Here is a 20179-nt window from a genome sequence, read left to right on the forward strand (position 1 = left end):
AGACTAGACTGTAGATGGTGAGCACACATTGCAATATACAGATGACATATTATAGAATTGTACACTTTAAACTTATATTATTAACCAATGTCACCCCAATAAATTTGATTTTAAAAGATCAGTGCAGAGATTGGTGGACTAGAATGAAGAAATATAAATTTTAAAGATTCAATGAAACCCAAAGTTAGTTCTTTGAAAAGATCAACAAAATTGACAAATGTTCAACTAGACCAGTGGTTGGCAAACTCATTAGTCAAAAGAGCCAAATATCAACAGTACAATGAAATTTCTTTTGAGAGCCGAAAACCAACTTCTGTGCATGGGCCACGCACAAAGTTTCAATCACACTGTACGTGCGCACCCACACATGGTATTTTGTGGAAGAGCCACACTCAAGGGGCCAAAGAGCTGCATGTGGCTCGTGAGCCATGGTTTGCTGACCACTGAACTAGACCAACCAAAAAAACAACACAAATTACTGACTTTAAAGGAATTTAAATTATTATAAAGGCATGTAATAAATTATATGCCAACAAATTAAATAATTTAGATGAAATGAACAAGTCCCTCGAAATACCAAACTACCAAAACTGATTTATGAAGAAATACAAAATCTAAATAGACTTATGAATTATTTAAAATCTTCCCTCAAAGAAAAGCACAGGTCCCAATGACTTCATTGGTTAATTCTATCAAATATATAAAGAAATAATACCAATCCTTCACAAACTCTTTTAGAAAATAAATGAGGTGGGCACACTGCTTCCCAACTAATGTTGTGATGCCAGTATTACCTGAAGAAGCAAAAACAAATTTTCATGTAAAAACTGCAGATCAATATCCCTCCTGACACATACACAAAACTCCTCACAAAATATCAACAAACTGAGTCCAGCAATATATAAAAAGAATTATGTACCATAATTAAGTGGCATTTATCCCTGGAATGTAAAATTGGTTTAATAAAAAGTCAATTCATGTTAGAGCAGTGGGGAGGGGAGGGGAAAAGAAAGAGAGGAAGAAATTAATGAAAGATATACAGTTTGGAAAGGAAGAAAACTCCTTTTTCACAAATGACATGAGTCGGTACATAGAAAATCCCAAGAAACACACATACACAGAAGTAAATGACCATACGAAGGTTACAGGATACAAAACCAACAAGCAAGACTCAATTATATTTATATTTATTGGCAACAATAAATCCAAAATTAATACAATTCTATTCATTATAGCATCAGAATAAAATACTTAGAAATAAATTTAATAAATATAATTCAGGACTTTTATGGTGAAAACTATAAAACCCTGCTATGAAGTCTAAATAAATGGAGAAACCGTCTCTGTTCATGAACTGAAACATTATGATCAAATGGACCTACACACAGAACATTCCATTCTTAAATGCACACAGAATTTTCCAGGATAAATCACGTTAGGCCACACAATACAAGTCTTAATACATTTAAGGTTTAAATCATACCAAGTATCTTTTTCAACCACAATGGAATGAAACTAGAAATCAATTAACAGAAAGAAAACTAGAAAATTTACAAATATGTGGAAATTAAACAACAGCACATTGTTGAACCAAAGGCTCAAAGAAGAAATCAAAAAGGAAATTAGAAAAGATCAGAATACAAACAAAATCATGACATTCCAAAAGTTATGGGCTGTGGTAAAGGCAATACAGTACTAAGAGAGAAGTTTATAATAAAAAATATAATTTTTTGAAATGCCATCTATAACATACATACAAAACCAAAAAGAATTGCCAGAGAAATTTTGAGAATTAACAAGTGAATTTAACAAGTGAGGGGTAAGGATAATTTTATCCAAAACTGATCAGCTGGCTACCAAAAGAAGTTGGATTCCTACAACCCTCCTAACAACTGCACTCAACCAAATATGTAAGGCAAGCATGTCAAACTCAAGAGGCCACATGCAGCCCACAACGAATATTTTTGGGTCCCAGCTAATATAATAGTACATAAGAAACGTTTTAATAAAAATTTTGTAACTTAATTTTTACAATATCCTGTTACACATAAATAGAGGCCCAATGCATGAATGTTAGTGCAAGAATAGGCCTTCCTTCACTTGGCTGCCAGCACTGCCTCAGGCCCAGAGCCACCTTCCGCCTCTCACCTTGTTGCATCAATTTGCATATTCTCTCCTTATTGGTTGTGGGCACTGCCATCTTTGTCACGGAGTTATGGTCAATTTGCATATTCTGTCTTTATTAAATAGGATTATTAATAACAAACTATAACATTCACTAATGACATGACTATAATCATGTTGCATTCATATCCCTTACATGCCTTAAGCACAGGCTCACCATTCCTCACCACTAACACTAGCAGGGAATAGCTGATTGCCATGTCATTAGTCTTGTATTAACTTGTTTGGTGTGTGCAAAAGGAAATATTTCGCTTTTGGAGAACAAGAAAAATAGGTTCATTTGTGTTGCGCTTATGAATTTGTGCAGATATTCAGTGTCTGGTAAGTTAATGTTCAAGAAAAAAATATTAATTTTTATTAAAATGTTCTATTATTTTATGTTAACGATGACTCATTTATTTCAGCCCTTTGTATTAAGCATGTTTCTATCAAAATAAACCTACATTTCTAGGAAAATTGAAGCTTTTGTGTGTGTTTTTTTTCAGCCAACATAAACTTAAACTTTGCTTATTTGGCCCGTGTTAGCCTTTGAGTTGGACATGCTTGGTATAAGGCAATCGATTCTGGTTAGCCACAAAGTTTGAGCTCAACTCCTCCCCATCGTGCCAGCAGAGGGACTGTTACTCCTTACCCATGGAAGCTCACATGGAGATACCTGCTGCTGGCATGCTATGTAATACAACCAAAAGGTTTGGATCCCAGGTCCTATAAGCAAAATCTTAAAAGGTATGTTATTCTCCACACAGTACCTCTCCATTTCACTGGCACAGCAATTCAGGAAGATGTCTTGTATGAGAGCTGGGTCATCCATGACTTTTTAGTGCCCCTGTAGTATGCTGGCAGTGTGTTTACTTATATGCTTGAAGGCACTGGGGTTCTCCCTGTGCTACCCTGTTTCCTCGAAAATAAGACAGTGTCTTATATTAATTTTTTTCTACCAAAGTTGTGCTAGGTTTTATTTTCAGGGGATGTCTTATCTTTCCATGTGCTAGGTCTTATTTTTGAAGGATGTCTTATTTTCGGGGAAACACGGTAGATCACCAAGGGTTTCCCTTTGCAGCCTGCAACACTGCCCCAAACAGTCTGTTATCCCGTCCTTAAAAGCCTTGAAACCTGACACTGACATGGTCTTCTACGGATGAAAGTCCTTTCAGGCATCCGTTTCCAGAACAGAGAGGTCTCATCCATATTGAATATTTTCTCTGGAAAGTCATTTTTCTCCCACAACCAGCTTATCTAGAATTTCCAAAAATTCTTCAGCTGCCTTCACATCAGCACTCGCAGACTCATCTCTCACTTTCACATTATGGAATGAATAACCATTCTTAATTGTTTAATTCAACAGTCACTAACTGGTGATCTACAGACCATGAGTCTGAAAGGTTGTCAACTGGTTTAAACCACCCAGAACTAGTGATAAATTCAACACAACAGTCATGTTCAGCCTTTTCTTTCAATTTTTTTTTTTTTTTTTGCTTTGGCCATGATTATCATGGTACTAAGTACACTTCTATGTCTATCTTTTAATCCAGGTCGTTAGAAGTTTCTCCACATCTGACATTTTTTGTTCTCATTGCCTTCAATAAAGCAAGTTGTTTAACAGCATCTGTCACTGATCTTGGTTTTTTGTTGTTAATTCTCACCATTGATTTTTATAGAGTGGAAGAGAGATGAACATCAATGTGAGACACATCAATTGGTTGCCTTCCACACATGCCCTGATCAGGGCTGGGGAATGAGCCTGCAATCAAGGTATGTGCCCTTGACTGGAAATGAACCCATGACCCTTCAGTCTGCATGCCGACACTATCCACTGAGCCAAACCAACCAGGACACTGTTCTTGTTCTTACAGTGGAACTAGAGGCCCAATGCACAAAATTTGTACATGGGTAGGGTTCCTAGGCCTGACTGGCAATCAAGGACGATCTGTGGGGCAACTGGTATGGTGATTGGGGACTCCCACTGGCACCCACCTTAGCCAGCCTGGTGCCGGCCCCTCCCCCACTGTCACCGCTCACCTCCCTCTTTGGAGCAACTGGTGGGGTAATTGGGGGGCCCCTGATGACAGAGGCTGCAGGCTGGGGGCAACTCCTGCACTGAGTGTCTGCCCCCTGGTGGCCAGTGCACATCATAGCAACCACCACCATTGGGCTGTTTGGTCAACTTGCATATTAGGCTTTTTTTTTTTTTTTTGTTAATATATTTTATTGATTTTGTACAGAGAAGAAGGGAGAGAGAGAGTTAGAAACATCGATGAGAGAGTCATCGATCAGCTGCCTCTTGCACACCCCCTACTGGGGATATGCCCGCAACCAAGGTACATGCCCTTGACCGGAATCGAACCCTGGACCTTTCGGTCCCCAAGCCGACGCTCTATCCATTGAGCCAAACCGGTTTCGGCGCATATTGAGCTTTTATTATACAGGACTAGAGGCTTGGTGAGTGAAATTCATGCACAAGTGGGGTCCCTAAGCCTGGTGGGCAATCAGGGTCAGGCTGATCAAGACCAAAGGCCCTGGCAGGGGTGGGAGAGGAGGTGACTGTCACTGGGCCAGGCACGGAAGGAACAGAAGCCAGACTCCAACACTGCCCTTGGCACTCTGTCGCCCCACGGTTCCCAGCCTCTCCCCCCCACCCCTCCTCCTTCCCTTGGTGCCATGCTGCCCCCAGGGGCCTGCTGGCCAGGGGAGAGCTGTGGGCAGGGTCCAGGGGAGGTTTCAATCCCCACTTAGAACATGCAGGAGGCAGGAAATCAATGATTCTTTATCATTATTGATGTTTCTATCTCTACTTCCTCTCTCTGAAATCAACCAAATATATATTTTTAAAATGCAAGGTTTTTAGAGGAAGAAAGGTAGGGCAAGGGAGCTATTGACAGGGGGTATTTAAGATCTTGCTCACGTTTCAAATAGGATAACATGGGGTGACAGGTAAGGAGTGGCAATAGGTGGAGCAGGGCACTGCGGGCTGAGGAATGGGCTGTAATGACTGGGAATGTCTGTGACAGTGACACTGAGCTTGTGTCGGGGCCCTCGCTGGGATCGTTCATCCCCAAGAGGTTTTGATTCCGGACAGGAGGAGAAACACAGAGGTCAGCGGGCCTTTCTTAGCCAGAAGGTGAGGCGGGTGGCAGAAGTGGGCTGCCATGCTTCACTACAAGTGTAAACACACAGTGCAACTGCACATGGATGTCTGTCAGTGGCCAAATCAATGCCCAGCCAACCCTAATGGCCCTGTCTTGCCACGCTCTGGCTTTGCTGCAGTGCTATTGGCCAGAGAGGTCGAAGCCACGCCCCCAAACGCACAGAGTATACAAAGGGGCAGCCAGAAGCTGGAAGTCAGAGCTGAGGCACCCTGGCAATGCTGCATCCTGTCTGCCATGGAGCTTGCTGGGGAGCAGCTGCTGGTGTGACCAGCTTTGAAGTCGGAGGGGCTGCTCTTCCTGAACATCACAGGTGAGTCACGGTAAGCCTGCAGCGTGCCTGGGAGGCCTTTCCCTCCTGGAGCCCTTCTACCCAGGGTGGCAGCATTAGGCCATTTTTTTTTTTCTTTTTCCCTCTTTATTTTTTTTATTAGAAAGTAAGCTCTGGGCTTGCAGTCTCTGGGATCCCTGGGTCATAGTGTGCACCTCCAGGCCTCACTGCACCTCTTTCCCCCTCCTCCTGTGTTGAGCATCTGGCCCCTGGTGGTCAATGTGCATCATAGCAACTGGTCAAAAAGTTGTTCTGGTTGTTCCACCTTCATGGTTGCTGGGCTTTTATTATATAGATGGGACATGCCTGACTGATGAGCAATAACCATCATGACTTTCCACTTCACAGTCCTTAATCACTTTCAGTCTCATTTCTAGGTCAACCTCTCAACATAATCTCTTACTGGCAACAATAGTAGTGGATTCTGTATGCTTAGCGGTCATGATGAACAAAATTACATAAAATTAAATCAAACACAAGAGAAAATAATGCAATCAAGAGACCCAGTAAAAATTAGCTGCTGCTGCATAACATACTGTTTTACTGCAAACTTATTTCCTTAGAAGTAGAAAGAGTGCTTCCAAAACTAACAATAAAAAGTATAGTAAATACATGAACCAGTAACATAGGTGTTTAATACCATTGTCAAATATTAGGTGCTGTACATAATTACATGTGCTATAGTTTTACATGACTGGCAATGCAGTAGGTTTGTTTACATCAGCATCACCACAAACATGCAAGTAGTGTGTTGTGCTAACACATTAAGACAGCTACAACATCACTAGGCAATAAGAATGTTTCAGCTTTATAATAATCCATCATATCTGGTCCATTATTGACCAATACAGCATTATGAGGTGCATGACTACAGACACTGTGAATGGCACAAGGTAAAGAATCCAGAATGTATTGATGTTTCTCTACCTGGCAGTCAATCTGGCATGGCTCAAACTCCAAACTTTATCTCCTCCATGGTGAGCTGCAACTGAATTCTCTACTCAGTTCTTCCAGCTCAGAGCTACTATTGTTTGCCAGGTTTCCTAGAGTCTTCCCCTATAGGTGTACAGTTCATGGGCCAAACAAGGATTTTTGTAGTTTAAAAATGATTTTGAGGCACACCCATTTGTGGCTCCCTCCTTTCCAGGATTTCCACCCTAAGTTTTCATCCCTCTTTCAATCTCAAACTGTGTTCTGATCCCTCTGCCCAGGAAATACTATACCTTCTTCCTGTGATCCCACCTTAGAATTGGAACTTCCCTTAGAAGACTACCCAGAAATACCTAAATCTCACCCAATATAGCTTCAGTTGTTCAGGCATCAACTTCTCTCCAGTTTTTTTGCCTCCTTTTCACAAATCACCAGTATTTCCAAATAGTTGTGGCTTTTCTTGTTTTGTTTTCTTTGTTTGTTTTGGGGGGATAATAGTTTTATACTGATTATACCATAATCATTATTTGCAAGAGGGCTAATATGACCAAGCTGCTCCACCACTGCAGAAAGCTCAACTGAATATTTTTGGATATCCCATTTTATCTTTTCTGTTAACATTTACATTATATATTTTAGGTATTTTTAGTGGGTACTCAAGAGATCACAGTATTTATTCCTAATATTACCACAGTGAACAATATAAGAACCTTACATATGTAATTCTATTTTTCTTCCTCCTGCCCTTTAAGGAATTTAAATAAATAAATGAAACGCAATATTTCAATAGTCTCTTTTATAAAAATAAAAGGGATAAAAAAAGATTCTTAATGTTACTTCCAGTTTCCACATTTAAGGATTATTATTTTTTCAAACTTTGGATTTTTTTGTTTAGGGTCAATTTGTTATTTTACTATTAACAATCATAATCTATTAAATACATATACCAGAGCATGTATTAAATTTTTTTTAAACTTGTGTTACTTGGAATTCCATGACTTTTTTTTTTAATTCAGAAAATATGAAATATGTAAGGTCAGCAATGCCCAAGAAATATTCATTAAGAAAATAAATTCTGAGGCATATTTACTAGCAAAGGAAAAATTATTTAAGTTTAGATGAAGACACTTACCCCTCTTCATTTTCTCTTAGTAAGCGACTGGCAATTCGGATCAGCATGCAGTAAGCAAATTGTGATTTGAGACCGGATTTTGTAAATTTACTTAACATCTTAGAAACAGCAAGGCGATCATTCTTTTTAAGGTGATACAGGACTCCCAATGCATGGTACTAAAATACAAGAAAAAGAATGTAACACAGAAAACGAAGTAGGAAGAAAACAAAATTACATGAAAGTGGAATCACATGAAACTAGATTTTTATAAAAAGATTCTAAGGTCAAAAGTATACAGGTAGAATAGCTTTTTTCACATTGAATCAAATACAGGCAAGACTAAAAGGATACTTTATCCCCAGGAGGTGTAAATTTAGATTGGACAAGTATTAAGAAGATAACATACAATCTGAAGGTACATCTGGCAGGTCAACCTTGCCCCACTCATCCTTAGTACAAAAGTCTCCGGTCCATAGGTTTACCAGTGTGCCAGGCCTTTGAGTGGCTTTACTGGTAAATCACCTGTGACCATGTCAGAAGTTAAGGGATCCGTCTTTTGAAGAAGGCTTAAGGAGTGCACAAATATTATCATTAGCACCTTGTGTAAAAACACAATGGTGGTATTAGGAGAGTGAGATATTTCCCATGAGAAAAATAACTACTGTGTCACCTCATAACTGAATATGCTAACATCAGAAGTTATAAACACAGAAAAGGGTTAAGTAAGTACCCTCTCAAACACAAATGGGGTACTTTACATAAAATTGCCAGTTTAAGGATTTAATCTTGTTCCTTCTAATTAGGAGCAGCCTAATGAATATCAAAAGGAGATCATTCCAACAAAATGGTACTAAAGTTTCATAATGTAAAAATTGCTCTTTACTGTTGTTATAATGTTTACTATAATCAAGGCCTGAAAAGCCTGGAATTGTACATCCTTCTTCACAATTTATTTTTCAAATAAAAGATTGAAACGCACTGTGAAGGACCTTTGGAATGAGCCTCTCAAACTACTACTGAATATTAAGTTTTCTCTAACCTTCGTACTGCTTCAATTGAACACTAGTGGGGCCTAGAGTAGTAATCATAATTATTGGGATACCTACTTGAGAATATGCACTCCAGGCTGCTTAATATTAGCCTTTAGCTAATACTCATTTTTTGGAAATCAATAAATTGCCCCTAGGGTTAAAGAAAGCTGATCTTGAGATAGAAGCTAAAATGATTCAATATCATACCTGGACCATAATATTATCACTTGTAGCAGCTTCTTGGGCCTCATTGACCCAGCGCTTAACTACATCATTGCTTATCTTCATCAGGTGCTAAGGGCAGAAAAAAAACAATAGATAATGCATGGTCACTACAAGTTTAGAAGCATGAGTTCCTTTTCCAAAAGACATTAAAAACAAAACAAAACAAAACAAAAAATGTGTAGCTTAATAAGTCTATTTCTAATACAACCAAAAGTACTTTCTCCAAGATCCCCTAGAAAGGGGAGTAACGTATATGTCTGTAGGCCAAGAGATATGAATAAAAGAAAAGAAAGGAGAGGGGAGAGACAGGAAGGGATGGATAACAATATAAGTTTTACTTTGAGGAGACTCACCTAGAAGAAAAAATTAGAGAACCACTACCGTGTTTCCCCCAAAATAAGACATCCTCCGAAAATAAGATCTACTTACAGGTTTCCTTCTGAGTGAAATATAAGATTATCCTCCCCAAAAATAAGGCCCCCCCTAGGCTAAACATGAGAGATTTGGTCCACTGATTCTGAAAGAAATGGAGTCACAAGAAATTCACCAGGAAATTCAGAAATTGGATTGTTATGATGATGTTCCAGAAGATGACATGATTGTCATTGAATAAATGAGTAAATTCTTGATACTGTAGGATTCACAGTTTGTCTGGTTTGTGTTGACAACTACTGTACCGTATACAGGTAATAAATTTCCTTTATTTTCATTTAACAATAAATGTGTACCGTACTCTTCTTCATGGAAAAATAAGACATCCCCTGAAAATAAGACCTACCGCATCTTTGGAAGCAAAAATTAATATAAGCACTGTCTTATTTTCAGGGAAACAGGGTATATCCTCTTGGTCAATTATATTCCAGAACCAGATACTCCTCTGATTCAGATGATTGAATCCATTTACACATTAGTAATCAATGTTAATTAAACGCAGCGTGATAGATTGTAAGTAATAAATTTTGTTTTGATAAAAAAGAGAAAGAAGCCGAAACCGGTTTGGCTCAGTGGATAGAGCGTTGGCTTGCAGACTGAAGGCTCATGGGTTCGATTCCGGTCAAGGGCATGTACCTTGGTTGCAGGCACATTCCCAGTAGGGGGTGTGCAAGAGGCAGCTGATTGATGACTCTCTCTCATTGATGTTTCTAGCTCTCTATCCCTCTCTCTTCCTCTCTGTAAAAAATCAATAAAATATATTTAAAAACAAAAAGAGAAAGAAAAGGCTACTTCCTGGGAGAAAATTTAGAAGTGGGACAGGAGACTTTGGGTTGAAGGACACTGTGGGCAACAAGGAAAGTAGAGAACCAAGAGGCAAGGGGTAAAAGTACAGGTCATAACAGGAGATTTTAAAAGAGACTGAGAGCCCTGGCTGAGTAGGCTCAGTGGGATAGAGCATCATCTTCTAGGCCAAGGCTGCAGGTTCAGATTCATTTCTCTCTCTTTCTTCCCCTCCCTCCAACCCACCTTCCTCATCTAAAATAAATAACTTTTTAAAAAAATAAGAGATCAACCCTGTTTCTTCCCTGTCTTTCCCTCACCCATACCTCCCATCTTTAGTATGTGTAAAATATAACTTTCTGATTACCAAACCCTTAAAACCCATGAAAATTTCATGTTTTTAACTTAATTGCTCAATACTCCTCTGGCAGATAAAACATTCTTGGATAAAGTAATAGAGATATACACATATTTTTAAAATGTTTCATTTGTGAGAGAATCACTTTGCTTTTGCAGCTAGAAACCGTACCATGCATAAGAACTAGGCAGCCACTGTCTTGTTCACTTACTAAGGAAGATACCAATGCTGAGCTGGATACACTGGGGACTCTATCCACAATGGCCTGCTTCATGTATCTTTCAATGGCCTGCAGCAATGTTCCCTAATAAAATTCAGAGAGAAAAGTTGTTGAAGCAAAACACTTCCTCGCTATTATGACCACTTCAAAATAATTTACGAAAACCAGTCATATATTAGTTTCTGTGTAAATATTTAGACTGCATTAAAAAGGATTAGCATATAATAGAGCAATCATAGCCCATCCAGCAGAACCCAGACAACTGGAGTGGGAACTTCAAGGAAAGGTATTTATATGTAAGGAAGACAAACAACTATTCAACAATGAAATAAACTGTCTCAAAGTGAGAGCTACAATTCGAGGAAATACATAAGCAGGGTTCAACCTACCAAGGATGTTGTAAAGGAAACTCCTAGATGAGGACAAAAGGTGCTTTTGAAGTCCTGAAGATTCCTCTATGGGAAGGGGATCTATTTTATATGGATCCCAGAGAGTCTTATGAGTCAAATGTAAACTCTGATTATTTTATAAACATAATTAAATGTATATACTACAATACTTTTATGTATATACATAATTTGATATACTACTATAGTGAGCTCTCAATACAAAATCCTCTGAAAACAAAGTTATTTTTAATGTAACTGGAAGAAAGCTTAGCACTGGAAAAGTGCTGGCCCATGAAGATACGTAAACAGACTGAAAGTTTTTTAGATAGAGTCCTATTACTACCGGTAGCACTAGTATCGTCAAGTCTACGTCACCAACTTAATATGATACTAAAAACAAAAATAACCACAATAAAATAGCTGAGTAACTGTTTTATTAAAATATTAAAGCGTTTCTATTATTCCTTCTAGAATCCAGACTTACCATTTGATCCTGCTCAAGTTTTAAAACTTGAGAGGATTACAAACATGTACCCATGCATTAGTATATCTGAAATATTATTTAATTTGCTTATCAATGCCCAGCCTGCCCTCCATTTTAACCTTTCCTACTCACAGTTCCAAGAAATGGACAGCCTAACACACTATATACCCTCATCTCTCCAAATTAATAGACACAGATACAGGTGTATACAAGCCTCTGGGCTGGCTGATGACTTAACCAGGTTCTCTTCCTTAACTATTTGAATGACAAGGCTTGAGCCTGGTAAATGGTGGATCATAACAGTAAGCATCTAAGAAATCTTGCCGCTGAGTTCCTTTCTTGCACTGACATCTGGTCATAAGTTTTACCTCAATCTCTGAGTGATCTATAATTCTGTAAGAACACTTCTTTTTAAAGCTAAATTCAAATGGTATTTTGTTTCCTGTAAGCAATGAGCCCTGGCTATAACAAAAGTGTATGAGGGAAAATAGAGAAAGAAATAGACTAATCTAAATAAACAAAAGGAAAAAACAGTCTGAAAGAAAAGAAGCCTGGAAACACAAAAGCCTTCCTGGTGGTCCTGTTTCTCTCACACAGACATATCTCGGAGATACTGCAGGTTCCAGCCACGCGATCATGCAAATATCACAATAACGCAAGTCACATGAACTGTTTGGGTTTCCCAGAGTATATAAAAGTTATGTTCACACTATACTGTAGTCATTCAAGTGTGTAAGAATAGCATTATGTCTAAATAAAAATGCAGTATCTATGAAGCACAATAAAATGAGGTGTGCCTGTACTGAAGATTCACAGAGTCAGACTAGGGAATGCTACTCACTTTAGATGGCCTCCTGCAGATAAACAGAGTTTCACCCCCCACCCTCACTTGACACAGCAGCAAAACAAGAACTTACATCAGTGATTCGGCAGAGAGCCCTGATGGCTGGGCCTCGGTACACATCTTCCTTTCCTGTCATGTCCTTGGTGAGACTGAGAAAAATCAAATTAGTCACTATGAGGTCAATTAGAGTCAAGTCTTCCCTCTTGTGGAGTCCCGCCTTAGCTAATTCCACTTGTCCCCATAATTATCTCAACACAGCTATTGATTCAAAAAATACTTATTGTCTTCTTTGATTAAACATTAAAATTATTGGGTAGAAGACTGTTCCAAATCTTAAGAATACAGCAGTGAGAAAAACAAGGTCTTTGTATTCATGGAGCTTATATTCTAGCAATAACAGAGAGATAATAACCACATAAATCGTATTTTAGTTACTGACAATTGGCATAAAATAAAATAAAAAGATGCTCAGCTGGCATGGCTCAGTGATTAAGCAATGACCTATGAACTAGGAGGTCACAGTTTGATTCCCAGTCAGGGCATATGTCCAGATTGCAGGCTCGATCCCCAGTGTGGGGTGTGCAGTAGGCAGCCGATCAATGATTCTCTCTCATCATTGGTACTGATGTTTCTGTCTCTCTTTCCCTCTCCCTTCCTCTCTGAAATCAATAAAAAAAAATTTTAAGAAAAAATAAAGTTGAGACCCTGGCAATCGTTGGGCTGACATTTTGGCAAGGCAGCAGCACATCCTTGCTCTCTGAGTCTCGTGATGCCGCCCAAGGACAAAAAGAAGAAAGATGCTGGAAAGTCAACCAAGACAGACAAAGACTCCATGAACATGTCTGGGAGCAAAGCCAAAAGGAAAAAGCAGTCCAAAGGCAAAGTTCGGAACAAGCTCAATAATCTTGTTTGACAAAGCCACATATGACAAGCTCTGTAAGGAAGTCCCCAACTACTAGCTTATAACCCCAGCCCTGGTCTCCAAGAGGCTCCTTGGCCAGGGCAGCCCTTCAGGAGCTCGTCAGTAAAGGGCTTATTAAACAAGTCTCAAAGCACAGAGCTCACGTGATATACACCAGAAACACCAAAGGTGGGGATGCCCCAGCTGCTAGAGAAGATTCATGAACAATAGATCTCACCGGCTGTACATTTTGAAAAATAAACCTTTATTAAATAATAAATAAATAAAGATAGATAGATAGATAGATAGATAGATAGAATTCAGAGCCCTGGGCTGAAATCTCCCCAAATCCTAAAAACCCACCATATCAGACATAACTCTTTAAAAGAAGCTGACCGGCCCTGACATGGCAGTGGTGACACTGACGCAGTGGGTAGCTCAGCTGGTTAGAGCATTGTCCTGCTACATGAAAGCTGCAGGTTTAATACCTGGTCAGAACACATGCAAGAATCGACCAATGAACGTATAAACAAGTGGAACAACAAATTGATGTTTATTTCTCCCTTTCAAATCAATAAATTAAAAATTAAAGAAACTGACTGAAATGATGAGGTCACTTTCTCAGCCATGCTTTCTAAAATAACAATTTTCAACCACTTTACACTTTTCTGCCTCATTTCAAAAACAGGCCAGAGTAGTGTGGACTAAGCTACTAAATTCCATGCCTATACCTCAAAGAGGTGCTTAGCCTTTCTGTTCTTCACCCTATTGCCCTTCCTTCTCTCATCCTCATGCCCTGACACTATCCCCAACATGACTACCCATCTCCCTGCTCAGCTCTCCTCATGTAATCAAAATGGCCACACCTCCAACACACTCCATTAGGACGCCAAGAAGAGGAAGTTGTGAATAACCGTTAGTCCTTCAATTTCATTCTTTTTTCAATTATTGAAGTATTTCATTTATGTAACAGGTACACTTTCAAAATATTCATAAAGGTAAAAAAATAACAAGTCTAAATCTCCCATCATGCACCCCTGACTATATAGTACCAGTTTTTAAAATATATGGAAAACCACAGAGACTTATTAAAATGCATGCTAATGGGTCTCCACTCTTCTGGTACCTTCCTTTTTTACTTAATAACATAACCTGAGAATCTTTCTGATTGGCAGATTTTTTAAATAAAATAAATCTTTGTTCATATTACAAATGTTTCTCATTTTTTCTCCCTCCATTGCTCTCCTCACCAGATTCCCATCCCACCCTCTGCCCTTTCCCCATCCTCCATTGTTCTCATCCATAGGTGCACAGTTTATGTTCAGTCTCTTCCAGCACCCCTCACTCCCCTTTTCCCCAAGAATGGTCAGTTCACTCCCCTTCCATACCTCTGATTCTGTTATATTCAACAGTTAATATTGTTCAGATTTTTTAATTCCCTTGGATTTTAGATTCACTTGTTGATAGTTACATATTTGTTGTTCATAATTTTTATCTTTATTTTCTTCCTCTTCCTAAAGAACCCCCTTCAGCAATTCATATAATTCTGATTTGGCACTAATGAACTCCTTTAGCTTTTTTTTTAATTAGTGAAGCTCTTTCTCTGGCCTTTGATTCTGAGTGATAGCTTTGCTGGGTAGAGTATTTTTGGCTGTAGATTCTTACTATTCATAACCTTGAATATTTCTTGCCATTCCCGTCTGGCCTGCATGGTTTCTGTTGAGAAATCAGCTGACAATCGTATAGGTGCTCCTTTATAGGTAACTACCTGCTTTTTTCTTGCTGCTTTTAATATTCTTTGTCTTTTGCTCTTGGGATTTTAATTATGTCTTGGTGTGGTCCTCTTTGGGTTCCTTTTGTTTGGAGTTCTGTGCACTTCCTGGACATGTAAGTCTATTTCTTTCACTAGGTGGGGGAAGTTTTCTGTCACTATTTCTTCCAATATTCTTTTGGTATCTTGCTCTCTCTCATTTTCTGGGACCCCCATAATTCTGATGTTGGTTCGCTTGAAGTTATCCCAGAGGTTTCTTACACTATCTTCAACTTTCTGGATTCTCTTGTCTTCTTGCTTCTGTGGAGGAGTGTCTTCTGACTCTTTATGTTCCAAATCTTGGACTTGATTCTTGCGATCTCCCATTCTGTTTTTTAGGACTCTGTATAATATTTTTTTATTTCAGACAATGTATTCTTTATTTCTAGTTGATCCCTTTTTATTTCTAGTTGATCCCTTATCATATCCTCATAGGTCTCGTTTATTTTATCGGCCTTTTCTAGGAAATTCTTGAAAAACTTTATAAGTGTGATTTTGAACTCTATATCCAGTCGCTTTTTGTCCTTCATTTCTTTCCTTTGTGATCTGTTTCCTTGTCTCGGCATTTTCACTGCTTCCCTGAGTTGGTAGGGTGGCTTTGTGTGTTAGGGTGTCTTATATGGTTCAGTGGGTCAGTCTCCCAGTTACCTGAGGTGGACACTCTTAGTGCCCCCTTTTGTCAACTATGTGAACAGCCTTGTTGTAGTTAAATCAGGATTGTTGTTGGTATCACTGGGAGGAACTGACCTCCAGGCCAATTGGCTGTGAGGATCAGCTGTGTCTATGCCAGGAGATAGCCTTATTCGACTAGACTTGGAAAATTGTAAAAGCCTCTGTGCTCAGCTTGGATGGGGTGGAGTTTCAGGGTGGAGCCTACAGCCTTGGCTTCCTGTCAGCCCCACCCTTTGAGGTTCCTGAGTCTGTTTTCCTCAGTGTCCTTCGGTACTCACTGCAAGCACCTGTGAGAGAAAGGTACCTTCTAGTCTCACCCATTACCAAACAGTCTAGGCTCTCCCCCAATGAGCCCGGAACTGGGGTTCAGTGTGGTTGGAAGTGGGGTTCAGAGCAGTCTGGAGCTTGTTTCCTTCCCGCTAGGGCAATCCCAAGGCACAGTCAACACTCCGTTCTCTGTGTACAATGTGCGCACCTCCAGGACTGCGTTTCGCCACTCCCCTGAGTTTCTGCCTTACAGCCCAGAATCCCTCCGTATGAGCCTGAGTCCCCAGGGTCTTGCCTAGAACTGGGGTTAAGTGCAGTCAGAACTGGGGCTCAACACAGTCCAGAGCTTTTGTCTCCTTCCTGCTAGGACAATCTAGCAGCAGAGTCAACAGCCCGTCCTCTGCGCGCAGTGTGCGTGTTTCCGGGGGCTCTGCCTTTCGCTGCTCCCGAGGTTCTGCCTTACAGCCCAGACTCCTTCGGTATGAGTCTGGGTCCCCAGGGTCTCGCCCAGAACTAGGGTTCAGTGCTGTCGGATCTGGGGTTCAGCACAGTCCAGAGCTTTTATCTCTTTCTCACTAGAGAACGCCAGCGAGGCACTCAGCCGCCCCTCTTCTCTGGCTCCTTCCTCCATACCTTGGGCTTTTACAGCTCCTCTGATTTCCCTTCTGGTTTTCTCTTTCCTTCTAGTTGTAGAATTTCCAGTCAGTCAATTTTTCTGTAGTTCTGGATAATGTCCATTTTGTATTTTAGTTGTATTTTTTTTTTGAAATTGTTTGAGGCTGCAGTTAGGCGTTTACCTATGCCACTATCTTTGATTGGCAGATTTAAAAAAAAAATTAAGTTATTTATATTTTTTAAATAACCAAATGTTTTTATTGGTGACAGTACCATAGCCTGGCCTGCATCATGGAAGAGAATTCCCAACCTAACAGGGTCTTATCTGCAGCCTACTACCTCAGTGAGTATTCAGTAGCCCAGTGGTCAGCACATGTGGCTCTGGAGCAGCAGTTTGCCGCTCTGTTGACTAATGAGTTTGTCAACCAGTGACCTAGACTCTCGAGTCCAATAATTATAGGCTGTTGTTGTTCCTTGTGATTAACCCCCTATCCCAATGGTCAGCAAACTCATTAGTCAGAGTCCCAGTTTGCTGACCACTGCCGAAGGCTATCCCATCATGGGGTGTCTGCTCTTGGAAGCAGAGCATGGTAAAACCTTTGGATCTCCTAGTCTTAAGCCACTGCCATGCGGCTTTTGCCATGAAATGCATGGCAATGTCATATAGAACACCATGGCAATAAATTAAGAATAACTGTGTACCACAACTTGGACTGCTGCAAGCCCCTTATTCATCCTATATTTTACAGTGGTTTTCCCATGTAATCTTTTAAAAATTATATAATCAAATTTATCAATCTTTTCTTTCATTGTCCCTGGAATTAAAGAGGAATACATTCATGTTTTCTTCTAGTACTTGTATGGCTTTACTTTTTAATTTATATTTCCTATCCATTTAGAGTTTATTTATATGTATGATATAAAATATGGATCTGATTTTAACTTTTCCAAGTGGCGACTCAGTTGTCCCAGCATCATGTATTGAAAAATACAAATTTACCCCAGTGAATAGAGAGAGAGAGGCTACCTCTGTCATATACTAAATGTCCATGTATATTTGGGACTAATTCTGTACTTTCCATTTGTATCAGATAATTCTGGGAAATGCAGATCAGCATGGCAGAGGTGAAACATTACAAAGTCATCAGACATTTTATTCCATTGGTGTATTTGTCTATCCATGTGTCAGTACCACCACACTGTTTTAACTTTACAGGCCTTAATACTTACAGACTGGGAGAATTAATCCTCTTTCATGGTTTTCCTTTTCCAGTTATCTTCTACCTGTTTGCTTTTCCACATGAACTTAATATCAAATTTTCTAACTCCATAATAGAGCCTATTTATTTTTTACTGGGATTACACTAAATTTATAAATTAATTTAGGGAGGATTAAAATCTTTACAATGTTGACCTATTAAAAAACAGCAGGTATCTTTACATTTTTTCAAGTATACTTTGAATCTTTCAGGGCTTAACTTTTTTTTTTTTTTACTTCATATAATTTTTGTGCATTTATTGTCAATATCATTCCTAAGTATTTAATCTTATGTGATGTTGTAGTGGGGTTCTGTCTGTTGTTTGTTTACATAAAGGCTACTGATTTTTGTATGTTAATTTTATGTCCTATGGGAATATATCAATGTCACTGGAATACCTGAAGAAGAGGAGAAAGGGATTGGTGACAAAAATAAATTTTTTGAAGAAATAATGTTTGAAAACTTCCGAATTTGGAGAAATACATAACTTTCTGGTTTCAAGCAGCTTAGTGAATCATATACAAAACAAATGCAAAGAATTCCAACCCTAGTACCTAACAAAACTGCTGAAAATAAAGGAAAACTCTTGAAAGCAGTAGGAAAAAAATGACACATTACAGATAGGGAAACTTATCTGAAAATACTGTAAATTTTTCATCAGAAAACACAGATGTCAGAAGACAAAGAAAGGGACACCATCTTTTAAATGCTGAAACAGAAGAAACTGACAACCAGAATTCCATAGCTACTAAAAATATTTTTTAGGAGTGAAAGTGAAATAAATACTTCCTTGATGTCTTTACCAGATAAAGGTAAACAAAGAGTATTCGTCACAATTATTAAATGAAATATTTCTAAGAAAATATTAAATTAAATGTACAAGGCTGAAGGGAAATGATACTAGAATGATCCCTAGAGCAATCAATACAACTTTACAGGAGTGAAAGAGAAAAAAAAAAAAAAAAAGTCTGTCAACCCAGAATGCTGTGCCCAGCAAAATAGCTTGTAAAAACAGGAGGCTGTCCTCGGTGGTTTGATTCAGTGGATCAATCAGTGTTGGCCTGCAGACTGAAGGGACCCAGGTTCGTTCCTGGTCAAGGGCACACACCTGGGCTGCAGGCTCAATCCAAAGTGAGGGGGTGCAGGAGGCAGCCAATTAACGTTCTCTCTCCTCATTGATGTTTCTCTCTCTCTCCCTTTTCCTTTCTCTCTGAAATCAATAAAAAATACAAAAAGCAAACGGAAGGTTTTTTTTACTTTTTCCTCTTTGTTCTCATTTGGTATTATTTCACTGAATTACCTTCAAGCTATTTGCATTGACCCTTTCCTCTGACAAAGCCATTTTGTTATTGAGGCCAGTCAATGAATTTTATTTCACATATTGTACTTTTGAGAAGGCTAAAAAGGGCTAATTCCAATGTAACCCTGATATTTAGGGCTGTGATCTGAACCCATGCCAACAAGCTCAGTGTCTATTCTTGATAACCTATAATTAAGTCACTACCTCTTTCCCAGAAGCTGGTCTTACAGAACCTGTTACTGTGAAAAGTGCACTGCCCGGGAGGGAGGGTCATTAATGCTGGTGCCAGGCCAGACCCTTGGATATGGCCTGGAGACCCCCAACACCTGGGGGCCTTAGGCCCCCGAAAAGGACTGGAAGCATACAAATCCATATTTGCGGGTTAAAGAACATAGGAAGACATAAAGGAAAGCCTCATGCATGTTTCTTCACTGAGATTTGGAAAGCTATTCCCTAAGTCTGCCGGTGTATTAAATAGTGTCCCTCCTCTTCTTTAAAGCAGCACTTGGTTTTTCTTCGGTCTTCTGCAACACTTTGTCATTTCTAAATTTTTTTTTTTTTTATATATAGATAGCTCTCTGCTAAGAATTACTTTCTATACATCGTAAGAGTGTTCACCTTTATGGAGTACAGTTGCACTAGCTGCTTTAAAATTTTACCCCCAAATCTGGGTAACTAAGGGATTGGCATCTATTGATTACCTTTTCTCTTGAGAATTGGTCAGTCTCTCCTAGTTGATTAATATTGGGTTATAGCTGGACATTTTTAATATTGTCAGGAGACTGGGTCCTGTTAAAAGTCTGAGGAATGTTGCCTTTTGTTTCTGCAAGCAGTCCACCCTTTTCACTTCAGATCAAAGTTCTGCCTGGCCTTTTGTGCATGTCACT

At 39.2% G+C, this 20179-nt stretch overlaps 1 protein-coding gene and 1 pseudogene across 1 annotated transcript in view; one reads left to right on the forward strand and one right to left on the reverse strand.

The window, feature by feature from the left end:
• Window positions 1-20179, reverse strand: part of COPG2 (COPI coat complex subunit gamma 2) — a 96273-nt gene that overhangs the window by 32857 nt on the left and 43237 nt on the right. The window contains exons 6-9 of the mRNA XM_036427078.2: window positions 12542-12617; window positions 10743-10835; window positions 8941-9027; window positions 7721-7878 (exon numbers count right to left, since the gene is read on the reverse strand). Coding sequence (XP_036282971.1) covers window positions 7721-7878; window positions 8941-9027; window positions 10743-10835; window positions 12542-12617 — 414 coding nt within the window. The remainder of the gene's footprint in view (window positions 1-7720; window positions 7879-8940; window positions 9028-10742; window positions 10836-12541; window positions 12618-20179) is intronic.
• On the forward strand, window positions 13214-13643 carry LOC118712873 (annotated as a pseudogene).

Source organism: Pipistrellus kuhlii, unplaced genomic scaffold (assembly GCF_014108245.1).
Source record: "Pipistrellus kuhlii isolate mPipKuh1 unplaced genomic scaffold, mPipKuh1.p scaffold_m20_p_10, whole genome shotgun sequence".
NCBI lineage: Eukaryota > Metazoa > Chordata > Mammalia > Chiroptera > Vespertilionidae > Pipistrellus > Pipistrellus kuhlii.